Source organism: Phyllobates terribilis, unplaced genomic scaffold (assembly GCF_046119375.1).
Source record: "Phyllobates terribilis strain yellow unplaced genomic scaffold, ASM4611937v1 Scaffold_1__5_contigs__length_1240528914, whole genome shotgun sequence".
Taxonomy (NCBI): domain Eukaryota; kingdom Metazoa; phylum Chordata; class Amphibia; order Anura; family Dendrobatidae; genus Phyllobates; species Phyllobates terribilis.
This window is the reverse complement of record NW_027362761.1, coordinates 141,681,701-141,703,275: the sequence shown is the minus strand read 5'-3', so window position 1 is coordinate 141,703,275 and position 21,575 is coordinate 141,681,701. Positions and strand designations below refer to the sequence as shown.

Genomic DNA, 21,575 nt, shown 5'->3' with positions numbered 1-21,575 from the left:
GTGGGACTGAGAACAAAATCAGCCAGCTGCTGGAATTCTCTTGTGCCTTTCAAACACAGTTTATATAGGGACAAGGCAGCTTGGATTTTTCTGCATTCCTCCATTAACCCAGTCACTGCACTCCCCCTTGCACTGGAAATAAAATGGCTTTGCAAAGCTCAATGCAAAACGCTGGTAAGGTACGCATCTATAATAGGTAGAATTACAGATTCTAAGTAGCATTTATAGCATAATAGCTTAGTGCAATCCAGAATTAGCATGGCACTAGAGAATATTTGCAAACCTATAGAGGTAAAAAGGACATGTAGCCTAACTAAAAGCCCAGGAGTCAGTATGTCATAAATATAAACAATAAAACATGACTTGGTGAGGTCAAAGATGAAAAACAAAATTCAGTTATTGCCCATAATCAGGCCATTCTTCCATTACAACCTCAATTATCGGGAGACCTATTGGTTCTCCTGGGTAGATGCAATAAGGCTGTTTCCTCTATATACCATGACAGCTTAAGCGCCTTTATAGTGTTCCAAACAAAAGTTATAGGTCATGTGGTTCATGATACCATGCTCTGCAGGAGGAGGTGGTAGTATGAAGGAAACAGATAAGTACAAATCTGTGAGCTGCTCATGCATACTTTCACAAGTCTTTCATTCTCTTTTTAGCGCCCCCCTTCCTCAGCCTGCTGAGCCACTGTAGTAGTGATCAATGTAGCCCAATACATCATTGGTCATGATCTCACTGTGACATGCTGGCTGAAAATAGTCTTGAACCCAGGGAAAAGTAAGACATAGGATTTGCATTAAAGGGAATCTGTTAGCAGGGTTTCACTCCTATCCCCCAAACTATGTATAAGCCCATCTAGCTCTTTTAAGGACACGTCTAGTGATACCTTTACATGGCCAGTCTGTTCCCTCATTACAGAGAAATCACTGTTTTAATTGATATGTAATTGATAGGAGGAAGAGCTAGGTCTGAAGCCTCTGTCACTCCAGCTCTATTCCCCCCCAGCGTTGCCTCCTCCTGCTCGACTGACAGCCTTTATGCTGTGTGACTTAAGGCATTGGAGCCGTCAGTCAGTCAGGAGGAGGTGGGGAATAGAGCTGGAGTGACAGAGGCGTCAGATCTACATATAGTTCTTCGCCTCATTTTCATATCAGTTCATTCACTGATTTCTCAGTAACGGAGGATCGGACTGGCTATGTAAAGGTATTGCTGGACTTGTCTTTAAAAAAGCTACAAATAGCTTGGGGTGTGAAAGCTCCTGGCAGAGAAGAAAGGTCTACACATTGAAGGAAGTGCTGAAGTATCTAGTCTGCAGGGGACCACACGTAGGCACATCTCATACATGTGGTCAAGTGACTGCCCACTCGCACAGGGAATAAAGGAGAATCGTAATACACTCATGATTCGTCATTCTGCAGTCACAGTGACTGCAGACGTTTCTTCTCAGCTCAGAAAACCCCTTTAATTTAAAGAATACATATTCCAAATAGATGACTGGAGGTGCCTTTGGTTGACACTAATTGTAGCCTGACAGTTTCTAATTCTTGATAATGTATTGTTGATTGATCAATTAAATGTAAGCCTGTGGTAGCCAAAGAGTTAATGACTGCAGAACTGTTTAAAAAAATCAGCTAAGCGTTTAGTGACAGAGCTGCAACACAGCTCTCATATCTGAGAGGGGTGGGAAGGGGAAAGTACAGTTCAATCCAAGAGAGTAACTCTGACTTTGGAGGTAGGGCTTGTCTCTATGCCAAAAATAAAAACTGAGAGAAAGAAAGGGGAGTAGGAGGGGGCTGGTGCAGTGTTGGAGTAGCTACAGACTTTCAATTTTTTTTGTCAGCTTCTCTTTATTCCCCATTGATATTGTATTTCATCACACACATTTCTTAACTCATAGCTACCATGCATTGCCAAACCACTAACATAAAAACACACATAAACTGCAGACCCCTACCATACTGTTGTATCAAAATACAGCACAGTCCAAATAATTAGCAAAGGAAGTATACATTACAAGATAGGAAGGTATTGTCAAAATGTAGGAATCACAGAAAAGTTTACATTCCAAAAGTACATTAGCAAATTACAGCCCTAAATGCATTAATGGGTAGTAGTTCCATTACTAAGAGCTTGTATCAATGTCATCCTAGGTTGTATGGGCAGTTCCTAAAAAGCACAAATCGTGATGCCAACTGGCAATGATGCACTTCCAGCATGGAGTCATGAATATATGTGATTACAGAAAGTAGCACATTTATCCAAACATTCTGTACAATTCAGTGTATAACAATGTCACCATTCCCTGGTATACATAGTGCAGACAGGTGGTCATCATCTGAATGTATATATGCTATTTGCATACCTGCGGTGCCCACTAGACGCGTTCAATTTCTCTCAACAGAAGTGAATTGAGAGAAGCCGGAGAAGTCTAGTCTGTATGTGACCGCAAGTATGCAATCGTATACATGCGGTCATATGACCGCCTGCTCACACCAGGAATACTAGGAAATAGTGACAGTGCCGTAACTATAAACTTTGGGGCCCCGGGGCAAAACTTCATAGTGGGGCCCCTCAACATTTCAATCACTAGAGGTTGTGCGGAACGTGGTGAAGCTGCTACGCATTGTTGTATACAACACACAGGCTTCACCAGGTTCCGCAAGACCTTTAATAGATTTTGTTGTTTATGATGCAAGTTTTAGAAGTTAAATATTCAGTGAATATGTTTGGAAAATTAATAAGGTGAATAATTCCAAATATTGCACAATTTTCAAATAACTGTATATGTTTATTAAATAGCAGGGCTTCTCACAGTTTGTCACAGAGATATTTGTGTCTGCTGAGACTGTCTCCTCTCAATGATGCTGAGAGTTTGTTACAGTCAGTGTGCACTGTGCCTGCCTTGCCAACTCTCTGTGATCTCCAGACTAACATATTGTTACAAATCTTGTGCTATGAGACTCTCCAGGCCAGTGCAGGTTTCCATTCATTGACAGCTGGCAGAGCTCCTGGAAATGATTGAAATGATAGTCTCTCCTGTCCTCCGGGTGACATTGTCTGACAGGAATATAGGAGCTGGGTATTTTATGAGAAATTAAAGTGTTAAAATACAATTTTTTACCATCAGTTTGGGGCCTCTTGGGTGGTTGTGCCCCGGCTGCCCCGGTTGTAGTTACGGCCCTGAATAGTGACAGAGTGCGCATCACATGCCGTCACAATTCGGCAGTCTGCAGTCACATAGAGTGACTGTAGAATTTTGTCCCAAGCCCTTTAATTCCAAAATATTGTGATTGTATGATTTAATGTACTTTCTAGATTGTATAGCAGGCGTGCACAACCTGTGCCTCGGAGGCCACATTAGACTTGTGATATTCTGTGCAGCCTCCGATCATCTGGCCACAGACGTGCTTGTCTCTGCTTACTTTTTTCCGTGTCAGAAAGAAGTGGCTCATAGGAATGGGTAAGTTCTAATGATCCATTGTGTGGCTGAGATATATTGACAGAATGGGGGGTCTTCTGACTCCAGCATGTTACTTCAAGACTTGACCGTTTCAGCAACACACATAAAGTTAAATGAATGGTCTCTAAATTTCAGGGCAGAAACAATGTTCATTCTCCTGATAGGATGAAGTCCTGGAAGTGGAACCAGCACTGATCATTTATGACTTATGCTTTCCATATGTCTCAGATGATAACACCCCTTTTAGTTATATTGAAGCCCCTGGGATTAGTTCACTCTGACAGTGTGGCCCTCGAACTAAAAAAGTTTGTGAATTTCTGCTTTATAAGTTTAGATATCTTTCATTTGCACTGTTATACCCAGGACTATTCATTCTTCTGACTAATGAAACTGCACAGATGATAAATATTTTGCCTTTTCAGAAAAATAATACATATTTTGACATATTTGCTTCCAGATGCTTAGGTTTCTATGCTTTATTAAGGACAAAGTCACTAAAACGTGACCGTTTCAACTTACTAGTTAGGCAAAATGCTAAGGTCTATGAAATAATGTCACATTAACCTTGTGCCAGGGATGACAATACAACGTAGTGTTTAGCATTACTATTAGAAGATGCAATCTCCCTAAGTGATAGTGAAAATTTTATACAGAAAAAAAGGTTTATAAGTACCTTACATGATGCTTTATGTCAAGAAGAAACCTAAGCTAAGCTAAGCAGAACATCTGTGTAAGAGCATCCATTCATTCACTATGATGAAGGTCTTGCTGACAGAGTAGGGTTAAGGTAAAAGCTACTGTACAAAAGGACAAAGAATGGGCTACATTTAACTGGCACAAAAAAGCCACCAGAAAATGATGTCTCACCAGTTCTGCATACTACAATCTGTATAGACATCTTAACAATCACTCCCGTTACATTAATGCACAAGGGCAAAAGAACATCTTTGAGCGACATTTTGACATTCTCTGTGATATTTGCAATACAGTACATTATTCAATCATTCCCTAAAGTGGTGTGAAGAGCAGTTATTTTACAGGCCATGGAGAGGCGGCTCCCATAACCTGCAATTACTAAGCTTATTAATACCAACCTAAACAACTTTCACTAAGTAAATAGTCATTGGCTGTGCACATTGCAAGCCATGCACAAACTGATCCATATTTAACTCCACCAAGAGGCCGTGCTTCAATGAATCATTCAAACAGAAACAGCGTGCAGTAGCACATCTCACAAAATAAATATCAGGGTTTCCTGTGGTGTCATTCACGTCACACAATAGTAAAGACAGCCATGTATACGAAACATAAAAGCGGGGTGACATTGATTCAAAAGGGATATACATAACAATTCACATAGACAGCTCATTTCTGTCCCATTGATGCCTCAGTCTTCTGCGTAATAAGCACTTACCTTGATTAAAACATTTAGTTATCCATCTGCACTTCTGGATTAAAAAAATAACCTCTTATATAAAGCATGACCTAATATGACATTTCTTCAACAGAATGAAAGGACAGTAGAGTCTGGTGAAAGTTCCTAAGAGAAGAGTAGGTGGCGCTCTTATTTCTAGCCTTCACATTTAAATTAGCAGCTGATTTCTTGATGTAAAACAATCTGTACAGAGATAAAATAACATTGGCACTCACAATATTGCATACACCAGTATAGGATGAGGTAACAAAGCCCTGTCATTTTATATTGAAATGTGAAGAACAGTTTTTCAGCATATTTACCAGAAGTAATATATGAATGTAAAAACTGTTTCAATAGCTTCCTGTACCTCTATATGGAGTTATCAGTGTATGAAGTTAAGGCTCTTTAAAGTCTAACTTCTCTCGTGCTGCACCATTTTTCTGCACTACACTGGACGATCCGACTAATATCTAGCCGCACATTTTTAAACGTGCTTTAAAAACACATCTCTTTAGACAAGCCTATCACTTCACTAATCTAACTCTTCCCTGTTCCCTCTTCTTAAATTTTCCAAAGAATCTGGTCCCTCCTATCTATCTGTCTCCACATCCTCCAAGCACGCAATATCACAAAGTAACTGTACTTAGACAGATACTGGATGATGACCGGATCATGCAGCGTTATTTGAAATGCCCTATTTATTATAATGATGGCTGGACCATACATCACAAGCACTTTTTACCTATTGTGTACCCCCCTATTTTCTTAGGGTGCTTTCACATTGCGTTCAGGAACCCTTTCGGTGGCCCTGTCTGGGCTTTTGTCCAAACCCCTCGCAAAACAGAATTCAAACATATGTGCCGACAGGGCCATAGACTATAATGGTGCCGGCAAAGCAACATTGCACTAATAATAATCTTTTTTTTTAATAATAATCTTTTTATTTATATAGCGCCAACATATTCCGCAGCACTTTGCAATTCAGACAATTTACTCTGCCGTATATCATTTTCGTGCGTGTACGCCTACTGGAGGTGGAAACCAAGACGAAAATGATGCATGTCAGAGCGCATGTTCGCTCTGCCCGCACCCTTATAGTCTATGGCCCCGTCAACGCATAATCCCATTTTGCAGGGGTTCGGATATAAGCATGGAAGGGGCCACAGAACGGTTGCCTGAACGCAATGTGAAAGCACCCTTATAGATTGTAAGCTTGCGAGCAGGGCCCTCACTCCTCCTGTAACTGTTGTACTATGTGTTACTTTGTAATGTCTTTATTGTCGGTACATGTCCCCGCCTAGTTGTAATGTACTGCGGAATATGTTGGCGCTATATAAGTAAAATTATTATTAAGGGAGCCCATGCACATTGGATAAAACTCAAATGAAATGGCTGATTTTGACTATAATGAACGCTCATTGTCTGGTTGGATGAAATGAACGATTATTTCAACAAACAACTGAGCAAAGAGCGTTCCTAACCTCTCAAAACTACGGTCAATCGTATTGGATTCTTTCACCCGATTATCGGCACTGGATGCATCATCAACTAGAAAAATCCAATATTGGCTGATGAAGTCTGTGATGTCTAGTAGAAGGTAATAGAAGCTGGCATTACAACTAGCAGTAATTGTACATGTTTCCAAACATTATTAACTTGTTCTATCAATAGAGGGAATCAATAACATGACTTTGTTTCCAGGGACAGGCTTATGTATGGAAGAGAAAAAAGTTCTACTTTTTCCCTATGAACACAACTGAGAAAAGGCAAGGCTAATAATGTAACTGTCATTGCTGAGCACTCTGCCTGTGTTATAAATTTCCTGCCCATTTAGAAATCTGAAGCTCTGTACATTCCCTTAGGTTGAGCCTGTCCCACAGATGAATGGGGTAATTGACTGAACCAGGGAATAAGTGGGAGGAATTTTGAAACCACAGGATATTCACAACAAGCACTCTGCACTGGAATACAAACCATACTCATTTTTTACCGTGTCCTCAATGTTGATGCCACTAATCTAAAAAAAGAGTGTTCATTTATATTGGGTCCGAGTCCTGAAGTGTATTTTTTTTCTCATAAGAACATCTGCTTTGCAGTGTTTTTTTTTTCTGTGTGACTATGGATTGTGTGGGAGTTTTCCTGGATAAAATGCAGCACATATTTGGAATATTACATATGCAAGCAGGCTTTATAGCTCTTGAGCTTCAAGTTGTTAAATAAGTAAAGGTAGCAGAGTAAGGCCTATTGCATACAAGGTCAAAGTTAAAAGGAGCCGTAATACAACATCCATACAGATGTATGGAGCCCTACTGTCCCTGTGTGATTCCTATTTTATATACAGGCATACAGAAGCAGTTTCTGCTGGATTATCTAGGTGAATTTTTTTGCATGGCTTTTAGGTCAGAATACCTCTAAATACAGAATCGTATAGAAGCAGCACATGGAGTACCTGTACCACTGTATGGAACCACAGGTATACCATTTGCTGCCATAAAACTCTGTATATGCAGTTCTGCATGATGCCTCAAAATAAAAGCGACCTGGGTAAGTATGAATGCAAAGCAGTAGCCTCACTACTTAATGAGGTTGTCCACTACTTTAGCACTGATGACTTATCCTTAGGATAGGTCATCAATGTCTGATCAATCGGGGTCCGACACCTCCGCTGATCAGCTGTATTCGTTGTCGGCGGCCACCTGCCCGAAATGCTCGCTTGCAGTGCTTGCGATCCTCTGATAGTGGACGCGGCAGGGTACTACACATCCGCCTCCTATTCAAATCAATAGGATGTATATGTGCAGCACCCAGCCGCAGTCACTATCAAATGACAGCCAACTCCACAAGTGAGCATTTCCGACCAGCCGCTGCCACCGCCACCAATAACAGCTGATTGGCGGGGGTGCCGGGTGTCGGATCCCGACCGATCAGACATTGATGACTCATCCTAAGGATACGTCATCAATGCTAAAGTAGTAGAATTTGCCCCTTTTTTGTTAAACTATTCATTTCTTCTTTTTACCACTCCAACTTCAACTTATTTTGCTTATATTTTATCAACTTGACAAACATCCCATAAGACACCATTAGTCCTCTAGGCCTTGCTTTTTCCTGCTACATTTGCTGTTAAACTTACATCAATTGCATCTACACCACAAAGGTGTAGAGACTCACTTTGCTGTAGATACATCATGTCCATCATGCACATTGCATTTTTACTCAGTGCCAATGCAATTACTAGTTTAAAAATCTATCATTTAAGACAAGTTTGTTTTACTACAGTATCCTGATTACAAAGGAGCACAGTCAATCCATTATTTCCACTATTCTGCACAATGTGAAGTTCTATGACAAGCAGCTACAATTTCTGTAAGCTACATACAGTATGTATGAACAGTCTTATTAAAGACTAGCATCACCCATATATGCCCTCACAAAAGTGCATGCCATGTCAATAAGTGCAGCCCAAGGCATATCACTTTGGGACTGTTTTAGTTAATCTTGTACATTTTGGCGCCTTTTCCTCCCCTGCTACTGTACTTAAAAAGTGCAGATCTTGTCTGTGCTGTCTCAAGTTCAATGGCAGCCTCCTTTACAAGCAGCAGGAGAGGGGGAGGGGGTAGACAGGCATGTTCAGTGCACTAATAATAATTCACATCACGCCACTTCAGCTCCTTGTGTCAAAGTAAAGAGCTGGCCCACCCTCTCCAACCTGAGAGTTGCAGCTCCTCACAACTCCAGACTAGGTCAAGCACTCATGCAGCCACACATGCTGCCCACTGGCAGCGACATGGATACTGGACAGAAATGACTCCTGTGCTATTTGACATATAACACTGTTTACACAGATCAGTTATAAGGGTGATGTCTTCTTTCTCTTCATTTTAATCAGTAATCTGCTATTTGCTAATATTACTAATAAATTATTACAGCTTCCATATTATTCCATCTCACTTTGAAATTCAGTCTTTTAAGCACACTACAGCAATAGTTAAGAATACAATATTATCTGCATAATCAATTCCACAGTTTGATCTTATAGCTGGCCACAGACATTAGAAATAAACTAGCCAACTTAAGCATGGTGGATCTGTCATCTAAGCGTTTGATAGCATTACAAACCATGTACAAAGATCACACAAGGCTGTAAGGGAAAAAAATAAATAAATAAACCATTCCATTAACTTGACCTGGTCATTTGCACATAAATGTGACAAGCAAAATCATACATTCTTTTTTTCAATATTATGATGTCTAAACAAAATTTAGGCAGATTGCGTAAAAATCATGCTATTTTCAATTATTTTCTTATGTTTTTATTTCTGCTCCCCCCTTGCCTTTTATTTCAAGAAGACATTGCATACCATTTACTTGTCCCCTTTTATAAATATATTCACATAGTGCATGATACTAAAAAAGTGCTACTCTATACATATAACAGTCAGTATAGACATGCAGAATTCATCCAACACTAGCCCTTTTCCCTGGAGTGACTCGGCAACCAAAATTTAATGCAGAATATATTATAGTACCATCTACAACATAGAATATATATATATTATAGTGCCATCTAGAACATAGAATATATATATATTATAGTACCATCTAGAACATAGAATATATATATATTATAGTGCCATCTAGAACATAGAATATATATATTATAGTGCCATCTAGAACATAGAATATATATATTATAGTGCCATCTAGAACATAGAATATATATTATAGTGCCATCTAGAACACAGAATATATATATATTATAGTGCCATCTAGAACATAGAATATATATATATTATAGTGCCATCTAGAACATAGAATATATATATTATAGTACCATCTAGAACATAGAATATATATATATATTATAGTGCCATCTAGAACATAGAATATATATATATATATTATAGTGCCATCTAGAACATAGAATATATATATTATAGTACCATCTAGAACATAGAATATATATATATTATAGTGCCATCTAGAACATAGAATATATATATATTATAGTGCCATCTAGAACATAGAATATATATATATTATAGTGCCATCTAGAACATAGAATATATATATATTATAGTGCCATCTAGAACATAGAATATATATATAATAGTGCCATCTAGAACATAGAATATATATATATTATAGTGCCATCTAGAACATAGAATATATATATATTATAGTGCCATCTAGAACATAGAATATATATATATTATAGTGCCATTTAGAACATATATATATATATTATAGTGCCATCTAGAACATAGAAGAAATGTGTGTGTGTGTATATATATATATATATATATATATATATATATATATATATATATATATAGTAACATAACTATCAGCAGATTAATATGCAACATCAGAGTCAGGTGTAGAGCTGTAGGGATCATGTTCTCTGGGCTTTACAGACAGGTCACAATCTGAGAACAGAAGCCACCATACATTGCACATATGGATCAGTATAAAGGTGTAGACATCAGAACCATCACTGAGACATGGGCTAACACTGGCGTTAAGGGATGTTCAGAACACTAAGATAAAGTAGTACAGGAATGGGTAACCTCCAAACATAGGTTTATCATTAATGCTATGCTATGTCTTTATGGCAGGTATTACCCAGAGATAAGCCACACCTTCACTTTCATAGCAAGGGAACTCCAAAGCCTAGACAGTAAGCAATGCCATCTAACACATCTAAGGACACTTGGGGGGTTAAACAAGGCTATGGCTGCCCGACCAGAAGGTCTAGAATAAACACATGCAGGAAACAATAAACGCGTTTAATAGCCGCTCAATAACAATAATAACACCAACAATAACCCTAATATGATTACATTGGGATGGAATGAAGAGGATGCATGAGAAGCAGATTTGGAAAGCAAAGGTTGCTGTAGAGTACAGCCAGGTTCCGCGTGCTCTGCCAGAATGGGGATGTGAGCCAAGTTCAGCACTCTTGGACGCAAGTCCCATCCACTGATTGCTGGCAGAGACGTGTGACCCACATCTACATGCTGCCAAAAAGCCACAAGACAAACAAGCGGCCCTTCTAGCTCATCCCACAGCAAGTCATGTCACTGAGCTTACTGCGGGAGCTAATGTCCCAGCACTCACACAGACACACACACACACAAACCTCCTATGCACAGCACTTGTCACAGGGCAGGACACGTGTATGGAGGGCGTCCGAGGCACATACCATTGCACTGTACTGCATTAACTTATAGGGATCCAGCACAGGCGCGGTGGCTTCACATTTCTTAGGTGACAGTGACTGTCTATGGCAGGGGCTGGGGGTTTATTGTAAGATCTGACTCCCGGGAGTCACTGCAGGGCTTATGTGGCTGCTGTGTGTTCTGTTTTTCATAGGATGCTTTTTATATAGAAATACGTGTAAGAAATGAAGAGCAGAGCCGGAAAAAAGAATGAGGTCTTGGCAGAGGGCAGGTGATGAAGTCAGAGTACAGGGCAGTAAGGCTGAGCGCCTGCTGTGCCTAGAGCTGTACTTGCAGTGCTGCACTCCTGGAGGGTGGCTTGAACGCGGTCCAGGAGAGGCTGATCCCGTTTTTTTGGAGCTGGGCTGGTCTGTGAGTGCTGTTGGCAGGGTTTTCCTCTCTTTCCCCTGTGTGTCTCCCTGGCCCCCCTGTCAGTCTGGCTCTGCTCTGCACATCAGGCAGCTCATAGCACACTCCGCTCTGCACTTGGACGAGTTCCACCTCTTGCTGATTGGACAGGAAGGCGGCGGCTCCCTGCTCACCCTTCCCACCTTCTCCTCTCCTCCCCATTCTGTCAGCTCCCCCCTTCTACACTCCTGCTGTCACTGCCCTCCCACCTCCTCCTAGAACTCCCCCTCCGTCCTCCCTACTTCACTCCCCTCCTGGAAACATTGCATTCCTGCTCTCAAATCACTTTCTTTCTTTCTTGCTTTTTTTTTCCTGTCCTCCCCTTCTTTCTTTTCTCTCTCATTCTCTCTTTCTCGCTCTCTCTTCCCCTGTCATTTCTTCCTTTTTTCTTTCTTTCTCTTTCTGTCTTTCTTTTCCTCTTTCTTTCTTCTCTTCTTTCTTCTCTCCCTCTCTCTCTCTCTCTTTTCCTTTTTTTCTTTCTCTTTATCTCTCTTTCTTTTCCTTCCTTTCTTCCTTGCTATTTGTTTTCTTCCCTTTTCCTTCTCTTTCTTTTCTCTCTCTCTCTCGCGCTCTCTCTTTCTCTGTCTTTTCTTTCTTTCATATGTCTCTATTACTAATGGGGATTACAAAGTCAGTCTTTTTAAACCACAAGTCCTCCAGTCCATGAATCATATATATGATTGTGGCTAAAGAAGCACACTTTCAATAAATAGGAACACATCTTGATTTATTTCCCAGGGAAAGTCCTCTTGCATTTCCTCACATGTAATTTCTAACAGGATAGTTAAGTAAACATGATGAGTGTAGAATTTTCCACTAAATAAGCAGGAATCTAAGATTTATCTAATAATTGTTCTGATCTATAAAAGTCATTTCCATCATTCAGAACTAAGTGTTTAAGTACTATTATGATGATCATGATAAAAATAGTTATTTTTGCGTGACTTATTAACAATAATCATTACATACACATCATACTTTTCAAAGGTAAATAACCAAAGCATTAGTTTGGAGTGTAAGTTTTCTACCTTATGAGTAAATTTGTTAGTAAAAGAAACCCTCCAATGATACAAATATGACGTTATCTCGGTAAATAAGATGTTTTTTTTAGAATCATGAATCTTTCTTCTATTCTCCATACAATTCTTCTTATTATAGATAATGTCATTGTTTTTAAATATGATTTAAAAAAATTCAGGATGGTTGCATGTTTCTGGTCCGGAACAATACATGCCTTCCTGTGTAATGTAATCCATCTCTGCCTCTGTCTTAACTTTCCCTTACTGCACCCCTGTCCACTCCTAATTCCTTAAACTTGGGAAGCTCAGCTCTTGGCTTCCTCCTTGTGGCTATGAAAAATAGGAAGGGGAGGGGGACTTTTCTAGGGGACATAGTTATAGTCTGGAGTAGCCTGCCTGAGAAAGGGAAGGGGGAGGCAGAGAAGCTGTTCTCCATATTTATGAGCAGACAACCAATAGACAAGAGAAGTGTACAGCAAGAAGTCTAGTCTGCTGAGAGACCCAGACAGGTCAAAGGACCCTGAAATCAGCACATGATGCCAATTGAATCAATCCCTTTTTCTAGCAGAATGTGTCTGGCACGTCAATGTCTGTAGCTCTAAGAGCACCGCTCAGTCACTAGGAGAGACCCTGAAGATTGTGTCCAATTACAAATTCAATGCTGAAAAATCAGTTACTCACAAAGTTAATCCAAGTTTATTGCTACCTCTTTCCTGTCTTTTATTTAATACCTCTTTTGTGTACTTTGAATACTATAATAATGATAATCATTATCACAATAATATTACCCTTACTATTAGATAGTGCCAACATGTACCACAATTTTACAATCAGGAAAGCATTAAACATAAAAGCTTAGGTATTAAAAGGTTAAGAGTGTTGATTGGTGCATGAACCAGTTACCCAGTTGGTATGTGTATCAAGAGAAACTATATCCAGCCCTGACATCCATAGACACCGTTCATATCTCATTTTTACACTGCACTCAAAATATTCTCTAGGAAAGCTTCAGTCTCAAAAGAACTGATATGGTCTATTTACCCAACAGATTCCAAGAGTCTCAGGCAATATATCCTTTTTTTACTATATAGAAACTCACAATATCATGGAGCCTATGGGCTGTGAAATACTGCCAATATAAACATTCAATGGAAGGCTTAAAGGGTTTGACCAAATTTGAGATCCTGGTCTGCAATCACTCTTTGTGACTGCAGACTTCTGACAGCATGAGTTTTGCACGCTGTCAAGATTCACTGGTATTACCAGTGAGTCAGGATTACTTGACTGCAAGTATGCAATTTGCATGTTTTCCGTCACATTCCAACTAGACATGCTCGTCTTCTCTCAACTTCTGTCAGAATTCAGAATTCTGCAGTCACATAGAGAGAAGGGAGACACTTAGCAGAAAACTAGACAACTCCTGTCTTAATGTCACAGGTGTGTCAGAAGTGACAGACAGTCGCCCTGCAGTTGGTTGCAGGAGATCTCTACGATTGGCATTACAGACATCTTCTTAGAGGCTGTCTCTAGGACCCAGCGGCTACCTTCCTCTGGCTAATTAACACCCTGCCTGGGTGTAGAAATACCTGCTGTGTTTCAGAGGAAGGTGACAGCGATATTCATTACTACTTGTGAAGGCTTTATCAAGGGCAGTACTACTTCCTCTCTGGAGCTTGAGGACGTGTGCGCATTTGTCTGGAGTTCGGCAAAAGCTAAGCAATTTCCCCCTGTTTGTTCACCCCTGTTGTCTATAGTGTTTAGTGGAGATCGACTAGTGCTCATCTCCTCCCTTCCCTAGCCTTAGCCATACGCCAGGGAAAGACAGGGCGAGGCACGCGTTCGGCAATTGGTGAAGAGCCAATACAGGGACATTAGAGGAGACAGGGTGACGCTAGATCAACATAGAAGGTCTCCACTTCCCCCCTTTCCCTCGTGTCTGGGCTCCCTTTCCCTCTTCCCTTTGTGTTGCACTAAGTCTTTCCCACACCTGGCGTGACACTCAAGTTCTTAAATGGGTAAAATTGCAAAGTGATTGTAAAAACAATCTACAATGTTATTAAAAATCCTCTCTTCTCAAGAATGGAGGAATTTTTAATTTAGTTTACAGCTTATTGCCAAGGGTAATGGCCCCCCTGCGGTCTCAGAATGGCTGGTTACCTAGCCAAGGAGCATGCCCCACTTGCAGGCTCTATTTTTTGATTGTGCCATTCTGAAGCTGTTTGGATCACTGAATCTGACCAGCTTCACTCCCCCTGCGCTTCTCCCATGCTGTAGAGGTAAAGCTAGCAGCCTGGGAGAGCACTACGTTTAGTCCTACCCCCTGGCAACCAGCAAGCAGGGAAGCAAAGGAGTGATGTGCACCTGTAGAAATAACATGAAAAAAACTTTTAAATGTGATGTGAATAGAACTTTATTGTAAAAGAATTATGGAAGGATTGGTCTTCTGCTTCATACCACTTGAAATATGGGGGAAGCAATAGTCTGAGACACTTCCTTCCACTGTATTGATGACTCAAATTAGGTATCAGCAGTCTACTGAATGAAGTGGCTGGACAAAGCCTGTGCTATTGGAAGTGAAGAAGACTTCCGTTCATGCACAGTATGCCTCTCTGAAGCCGGCACGTGTATACCTGCTTCAGAGGATGAATGCAGTGAGGGAAAGAAGCCGTGAGCATGCGCGAGATGTTTAGCACTGGCCATGACCCCGACGCTTGTAAGTCATGTTATAACGCCCACAGGGGTGTGATAATATGCTAAGTGTGCCAACTAGTCTGGGGACACTAATACTCCATCAAATAGTCAAAGGCCTCATTTACATATCATAAACAGACTTTAGAAATACTTTTTGTGTGTTATGTATGTAATGTAATAAAGGGACTGCTAGGCAGGGTATTTAGCTGTGTAGACACATCTGCTGGTGGTTCTGGGGCCACGGGGTACCTGACAGGTTCCCTTTAAAGTGAAGAAGTGTTTCTTTGCCATGGTAGTTTGGCATGCTACCAGCAGTGGGCTGTATGAGGTGGTAAAGGGGATCAGCATCACTTTTTTGAGTATATGTGACCTCAGGCTTAGTGATGAGCGAGTGTGCTTGCCACTGCTTGATACTCGATCGAGCATCGGGGTGCTCGGGTACGCTCGTTACTCAATCGAGTATTGCGGGTGATCGATCACCATGCTCGAGTCTTCACTCCACATGTTTTCCGCTTGTTAGACAGCCAATGAACATGTGGGGATTGCCGCCATACATGGAAATGCCATAGCAATGTTGGCTAATGGCATTACTGTGATTTGCTGGCCCCATCTTATAAAAGACCCAGTGACGCGATGCTTGGCACACTCTCCTCTGGAAGCAGTTCAGGGAGAGTTGTTATAGGAGGGAGAGCTTATTTTAGAGCAGGCATATAGGCAGGGTTTAATATTGATATTGCAGTACTTGTATACCGCGCTGTACCATTAAAACAAAACTCCTTTACAGGGCTACATACTATCCTTTCTCTAGTAAAACGGCTTCTGCACCGTTAAAAGAAAAGTCCTTTTCAGGTCTACATATTTTCTTTTCCTTATTAATACCGGAAAGTCTGCAGACATATAAATATTATATGCTATTTAAAATGCGCAAGGTGTGTGGTAAGGGACTGGGAAGTGAACGTGCTGCTGATGGTGCACGTCAAGGCCGTGGGCCAAGTGAAACTGTGCATGCTGCGGGAGCACAACAAATATGCTGATTCACGAGACCTGGCTTCCTGTCTCACTTTGCATGGGGGCGCGGGGCCATTCTTGAAGCCAAAACTGTGCGAACAGGTGGTCGGTTGGATGGCAGATACTGCTTCCAGTATGTTTCCCAGCACCACCCTGTCTTTCACATGGTCCAGTCTCACTAGCCAAGAGTCTGGACCATATAATCCTCACCCTCATCCTCCTTCCTCCCACCCTGGCGAGTCCCAGGAGACAAGAAGATGGCTAATAGGTTGGAGGAGTTTTTAAACTAGAGACGGGGGGGGGGGGGAAACCAAGGAAATAGGTGGGATGTGAGGCAAGCAAGGGGGAAGGGGAGAAGTGAATATAATGAGGGTGGAGAGGGGGGTGGGGATAGTACAGTTAGATCGTTAGAGAAGAATAGGATGCTAAATAACCCCAAAGTTTTATCTTGCATGCTGACCAACGCAAGAAGCCTGACCAATAAGGCGGATGAGCTGCAGGCACTTATATCGGAGGAGAGGTATGACATCGTAGGTATAACAGAGACGTGGCTAGACGATAGCTACGACTGGGCGGTAAATTTATTAGATTATAGTTTATTTAGAAGGGACCGGAAACAGGGGAAAGGCGGAGGAGTCTGCTTATATGTAAAGTCATGTCTAAAACCCAGACTAAGGGAAGATATAGGAGAGGGAGAAGAGGGGGTCGAGTCCATATGGGTAGAGATAGAGGGAACTAAAAATAATAATAAAATATTACTGGGGGTCTGTTATAAGCCACCAAATATAACAGAGGAGAATGAGAATCTGCTATTAGGACAAATAGACAAAGTAGCAAAACATAATGAAGTGATTGTAATGGGGGATTTCAACTACCCGGATATTGACTGGGAAACAGAAACCTGTAGATCTCAGAAAGGAAAAAGGTTCTTGACAAATATTAAGGATAATTATCTCTCCCAACTAGTGCAGGAACCAACGAGAGGGAAGGCCGTGTTGGACTTAATATTGACTAATAGGCCTGATAGAATAACTGAGGTACAGATAGGGGGGCACCTAGGTAATAGCGACCATAATATTATCGACTTCAAAATGCCCTTCAGTAGGGTTATCAATAAGGGAACAACAAAAACATTAAACTTTAGGAGGGCGAAGTTTGATCAGCTGAAAGAAAGCCTTCAACTTATTGACTGGGACAAAGTTCTTAATCAAAGGAATACGAATAGTAAATGGAAACCTTCAAAAGAATTCTGAATACTCAGTGTGAGAGATATATACCGTATGGGAATAAAAGGGCCAGAAATAAGAGGAAACCAATATGGTTGAACAAGAACGTAAAAGGGGCGTTAAATAGCAAAAAAGAGGCATTCAAGAGATTAAAACAGGAAAACAGTAAGGTACACTAATGTGTTACAAGGAAAAAACGAGAACCTGTAAAAAACAAATAAAAATAGCGAAGGAGGAAACAGAGAGACGTATTGCTAGGGAAAGTAGATCAAATCCCAAACTGTTCTTTACGTATATAAATAGTAAAAGGATTAAATCGGATAATATTGGACCGATAAAAAGTGAGGAAGGCAAAATCATAGAGAAAGATGAGGATAAAGCTAATCTATTAAATAATTTTTTTTCGACAACTTTCACAAAGGAAATCAAACTAACAGGAGAAATGAGAAGTGACAAACTTAATCCTCCACTAAGTATGACAAATCTAACCCAAGTTGGGGTACAGAAACGCCTCAGTAACATTAAAATAAACAAATCACCAGGACCTGATGGCATACACCCACGGGTACTAAGGGAACTAAGTAATGTGATAGACAGACCGTTATATCTTATATTTAAGGACTCTGTTGAGACTGGGTCTGTGCCACTTGATTGGCGACAGGCGAATGTAGTGCCAATATTCAAAAAGGGAGCGAAAAGTGATGCCGGAAACTATCGGCCGTTGAGTCTGACGTCCGTTGTGGGCAAAATTTTTGAAAGCTTCATTAAAGAGGCAATTACGGAGCATCTTGATGCTAATAATCTTTTAATCCCGAACCAACATGGATTCATGAGGAATCGCTCCTGCCAAACAAACCTGATTGACTTCTACGAGGAGGTTAGCTCTCGAGTAGATCAGGGGGAACCAGTGGATGTCGTGTATCTCGACTTCTCAAAAGCGTTCGATAGCGTGCCACATAATAGGTTGGTATACAAAATGAGAATGATGGGGCTGGGGGAAAATGTCTGCAAGTGGGTAGCTAACTGGCTAAAGGAGAGAAGGCAGAGGGTGGTTATAAATGGAATATACTCAGATTGGGTAAGCGTCACTAGTGGGGTACCACAGGGGTCTGTACTAGGCCCAAAGTTATTTAATATCTTTATTAACGACATAGTCAATGGGATAAATAGTAAAATATCAATATTTGCAGATGACACAAAGTTATGTAAAACAATTAATACAAAAGAGGACAGTGCAGACCTACAGAGGGATTTGGATAAGCTGGGTAGGTGGAGCATTAAATGGCAAATGAGGTTTAACGAGGAGAAATGTAAGGTCATACATATGGGAAGGAAAAATGGAAGTCACCAGTACTCACTGAATGGGAAATCATTGGGGAATTCAGAGATGGAGAAGGACTTGGGCATCTTGATTGATAGCAAACTAAATTGGAGTGCCCAAAGTCAGGCCGCTGCTGTAAGGGCAAACAGGGTAATGGGATGTATCAGAAGAGGTATAGCTGCAAAGGATGAGAACATTGTTCTTCCACTGTACAAAGCACTGGTCAGACCACACTTGGAATACTGTGCTCAGTTATGGGCCCCAATAAATAGAAAGAATATAAATGAGCTTGAAAAGGTACAAAGGAGGGCAACAAAATTAATAAAGGGCATGGAGGGACTGCAATACCCAGAGAGGTTGGCAAAACTAGGACTATTCAGCCTGGAAAAGAGAAGGTTGAGGGGGGACATAATAAATGTGTACAAATATGTTAGGGGACAGTATAGAGATCTTGCCCGGGATTTGTTCAAAAGGAGGGATATTACGGTAACAAGAGGGCACTCACTAAGACTGGAAGAGAAAAGGTTTCAGCACCAGCATAGGAAGGGGTTTTTTACGGTAAGAGCAGTGAGAATATGGAATTCACTGAGTGAGGAGACGGTAATGTCGGATTCACTACACCAGTTCAAGCGGGGACTAGATGCATTTCTAGATACCAGGCAGATTTCAGCATATACTTAAAAATAAAATAAAATAGTAGGTTGATACAGGGATTTATTCTGACTGCTGGTTTCAGAGTCGGGAGGGAATTTTTCCTCAGGTGAAGATTGGCCAAATCATTTGGGGTTTTTGCCCTCCTCTGGATCAACTTTAGCAATTACAGAACTAACAGGTCGAACTTGATGGACGCAAGTCTTTATTCGGCTTTACAAACTATGTTACTATGTTACTAAGTGATCCCACACTCGGACACTCCGAGGAGCTCTTTACATTTTTATTTTGTTAGAATCTATGTTGTTTTACTATCGGCCATCTTGTTGTGGTTTGCTGGCTTCTAGTCTTTTCCTCTGGTGCTGGGTTTCTTCGTCACGTGATCTCTTCACTCTTTATTACTCAGCACCTGTCTCCCATTCCCCGCTGGACATCAGTGTTGTTACGCTTGTGCTCTGGCTAAGTTGCCTTGTTAAGTTCTTTGTGCTTTGTACAATTGATATCCTGGGACTTCTTGTTCCTCCAGTTTTGTTTCCTTTAATCTTTGTTTCTGCAACTAACTTTTCTGTTAGGAGGTCTCCTCTTTTTGCTCCCAGTCCTTAGATCTTTTAGGGACCCCTTTCCCCTTCCTTCAGGTCTTCGTTTGGGGTCAGTGCTGGAGTTTCGGTGGGGCTATTCACAAGGAATAGGGCACCCACCCTAGCATAGGGTTAAGCTGAGTCTCAGTTCAAGGACAGCTTTTCCCTTCTATTCCTTAGTTCTAAGTTGCAGAACATAGCAGTATGTCCAGCCCCGTTTTTGTTTTTTTTTAAAAAAAGGGGTTATTTTTTTTCTTGCAAGGGTTGACTCTGGAGGTTGCCGGTCTTCAGCAATACGTGAGTAAATACCCTGCAGAATGCTATGAAGAACCTAGGATTACCTGAGTGTTTCTCAGGGAAACGACAGGATTTTTTTTTATTTAAAAATGCTTGTTTGTTGTATTTTCGGCTCAGACCTAGATCCTCTGGGAGTGAACTACAGCGTGTAGGGATTATTATGTCTCTATTGCATAAAGAACCTCAAATCTGGGCGTTTTCCTTATCTCCTGATGATTATTGTTTGAGGTCTGTGGAGGCATTTTTTGATGCCATGGGTTTGCTGTATGATGATCCTGATCGGGTTACATCAGCTGAGGCAGAGCTCAGACGTCTCAAACAGGGTTCTCTTGATGCTGAGAGTTATTGCACCCTGTTCAGATGAAGGTCTGTAGAGGTCAGGTGGAACGACCCTGCACTCAAGTTTCAGTTTCTGGCAGGCTTGAGTGAAAGGGTTAAAGATATGCTCATTGCATTCACTGCACCTGATACTCTGCAAGTTGCCATGCAATTAGCTATCTGTGTGGATAGAAGGTTGAGGGCCAGACAGAATGAGGAGAAGTTTCCTGTATTGCTGGATTCTGTTTCTAACGATATTCCTGCCGACACTGGGGAACCTATGCAGGTGGGGGCAATGTCATCCCGTTCCAAGGAGAGGGACAGGAGGTTCTCTGAGGGACTTTGCTTGTATTGTGGTAAGGCTGATCATTTTTTAAAGCAATGCGAGGTTCGCTTAAGGAAAGAAAAAAAAATGGTCAGTAGAGATAACACTCCCATTCGCATTGCGTTTTTACGTTCTGCTGGGGTGTTTTTTCCTGGTAATACCACCTGTCGGGGTCGTTCGATTGAGTTTCAGGTTATGGTGGATTGTGGTTCTGCACTTAATTTGATTGATCAACAATTTCTTGAAAAGTATAAGTTTGATTCTGAACCTTTGTCGCCTCCTTTTCCTGTGGTGGCGATTGATAATACTCCCCTGGAGCACGGGATCATTCTTCGAAAGGTCACTGGGTTTCCGCTTACTATAAATATGGAACATCAGGAGCAGATTGACTTATTTGTACTTGCTAAGTTGCCTTCTTCAGTCGTCCTGGGGTTGCCCTGGTTAAAAGTGCATAATCCTTTGCTGGACTGGTCGTCTGGTTCCATAAGATCCTGGGGTCAGGGGTGTTATGGTAAGTGTTGTAATGTTCACATTGCGGCTGTTGTGAAGGGGGTGTTACCTGAGCCCATTCAGGATTTTTGGAGGTTTTTTTTTGTAGGTGGAGTCGAAAGCTTTACCACCTCATAGAGATT

At 41.1% G+C, this 21,575-nt stretch overlaps 1 protein-coding gene across 4 annotated transcripts in view; it reads right to left on the bottom strand.

The window, feature by feature from the left end:
• The window catches only part of NFIB (nuclear factor I B), a 542,788-nt gene that overhangs the window by 187,649 nt on the left and 333,564 nt on the right, over positions 1–21,575 (bottom strand). The window contains exon 1 of one of the 4 annotated variants that reach the window (XM_073667965.1): positions 11,086–11,595. The exons of the other annotated variants lie outside the window; for them this stretch is intronic. Within the exon in view, the coding sequence (XP_073524066.1) occupies positions 11,086–11,103 (18 nt within the window). The 5' untranslated portion in view covers positions 11,104–11,595. Of the gene's footprint in view, positions 1–11,085; positions 11,596–21,575 lie in introns of those variants that run through there. 4 annotated transcript variants of the gene reach the window in all.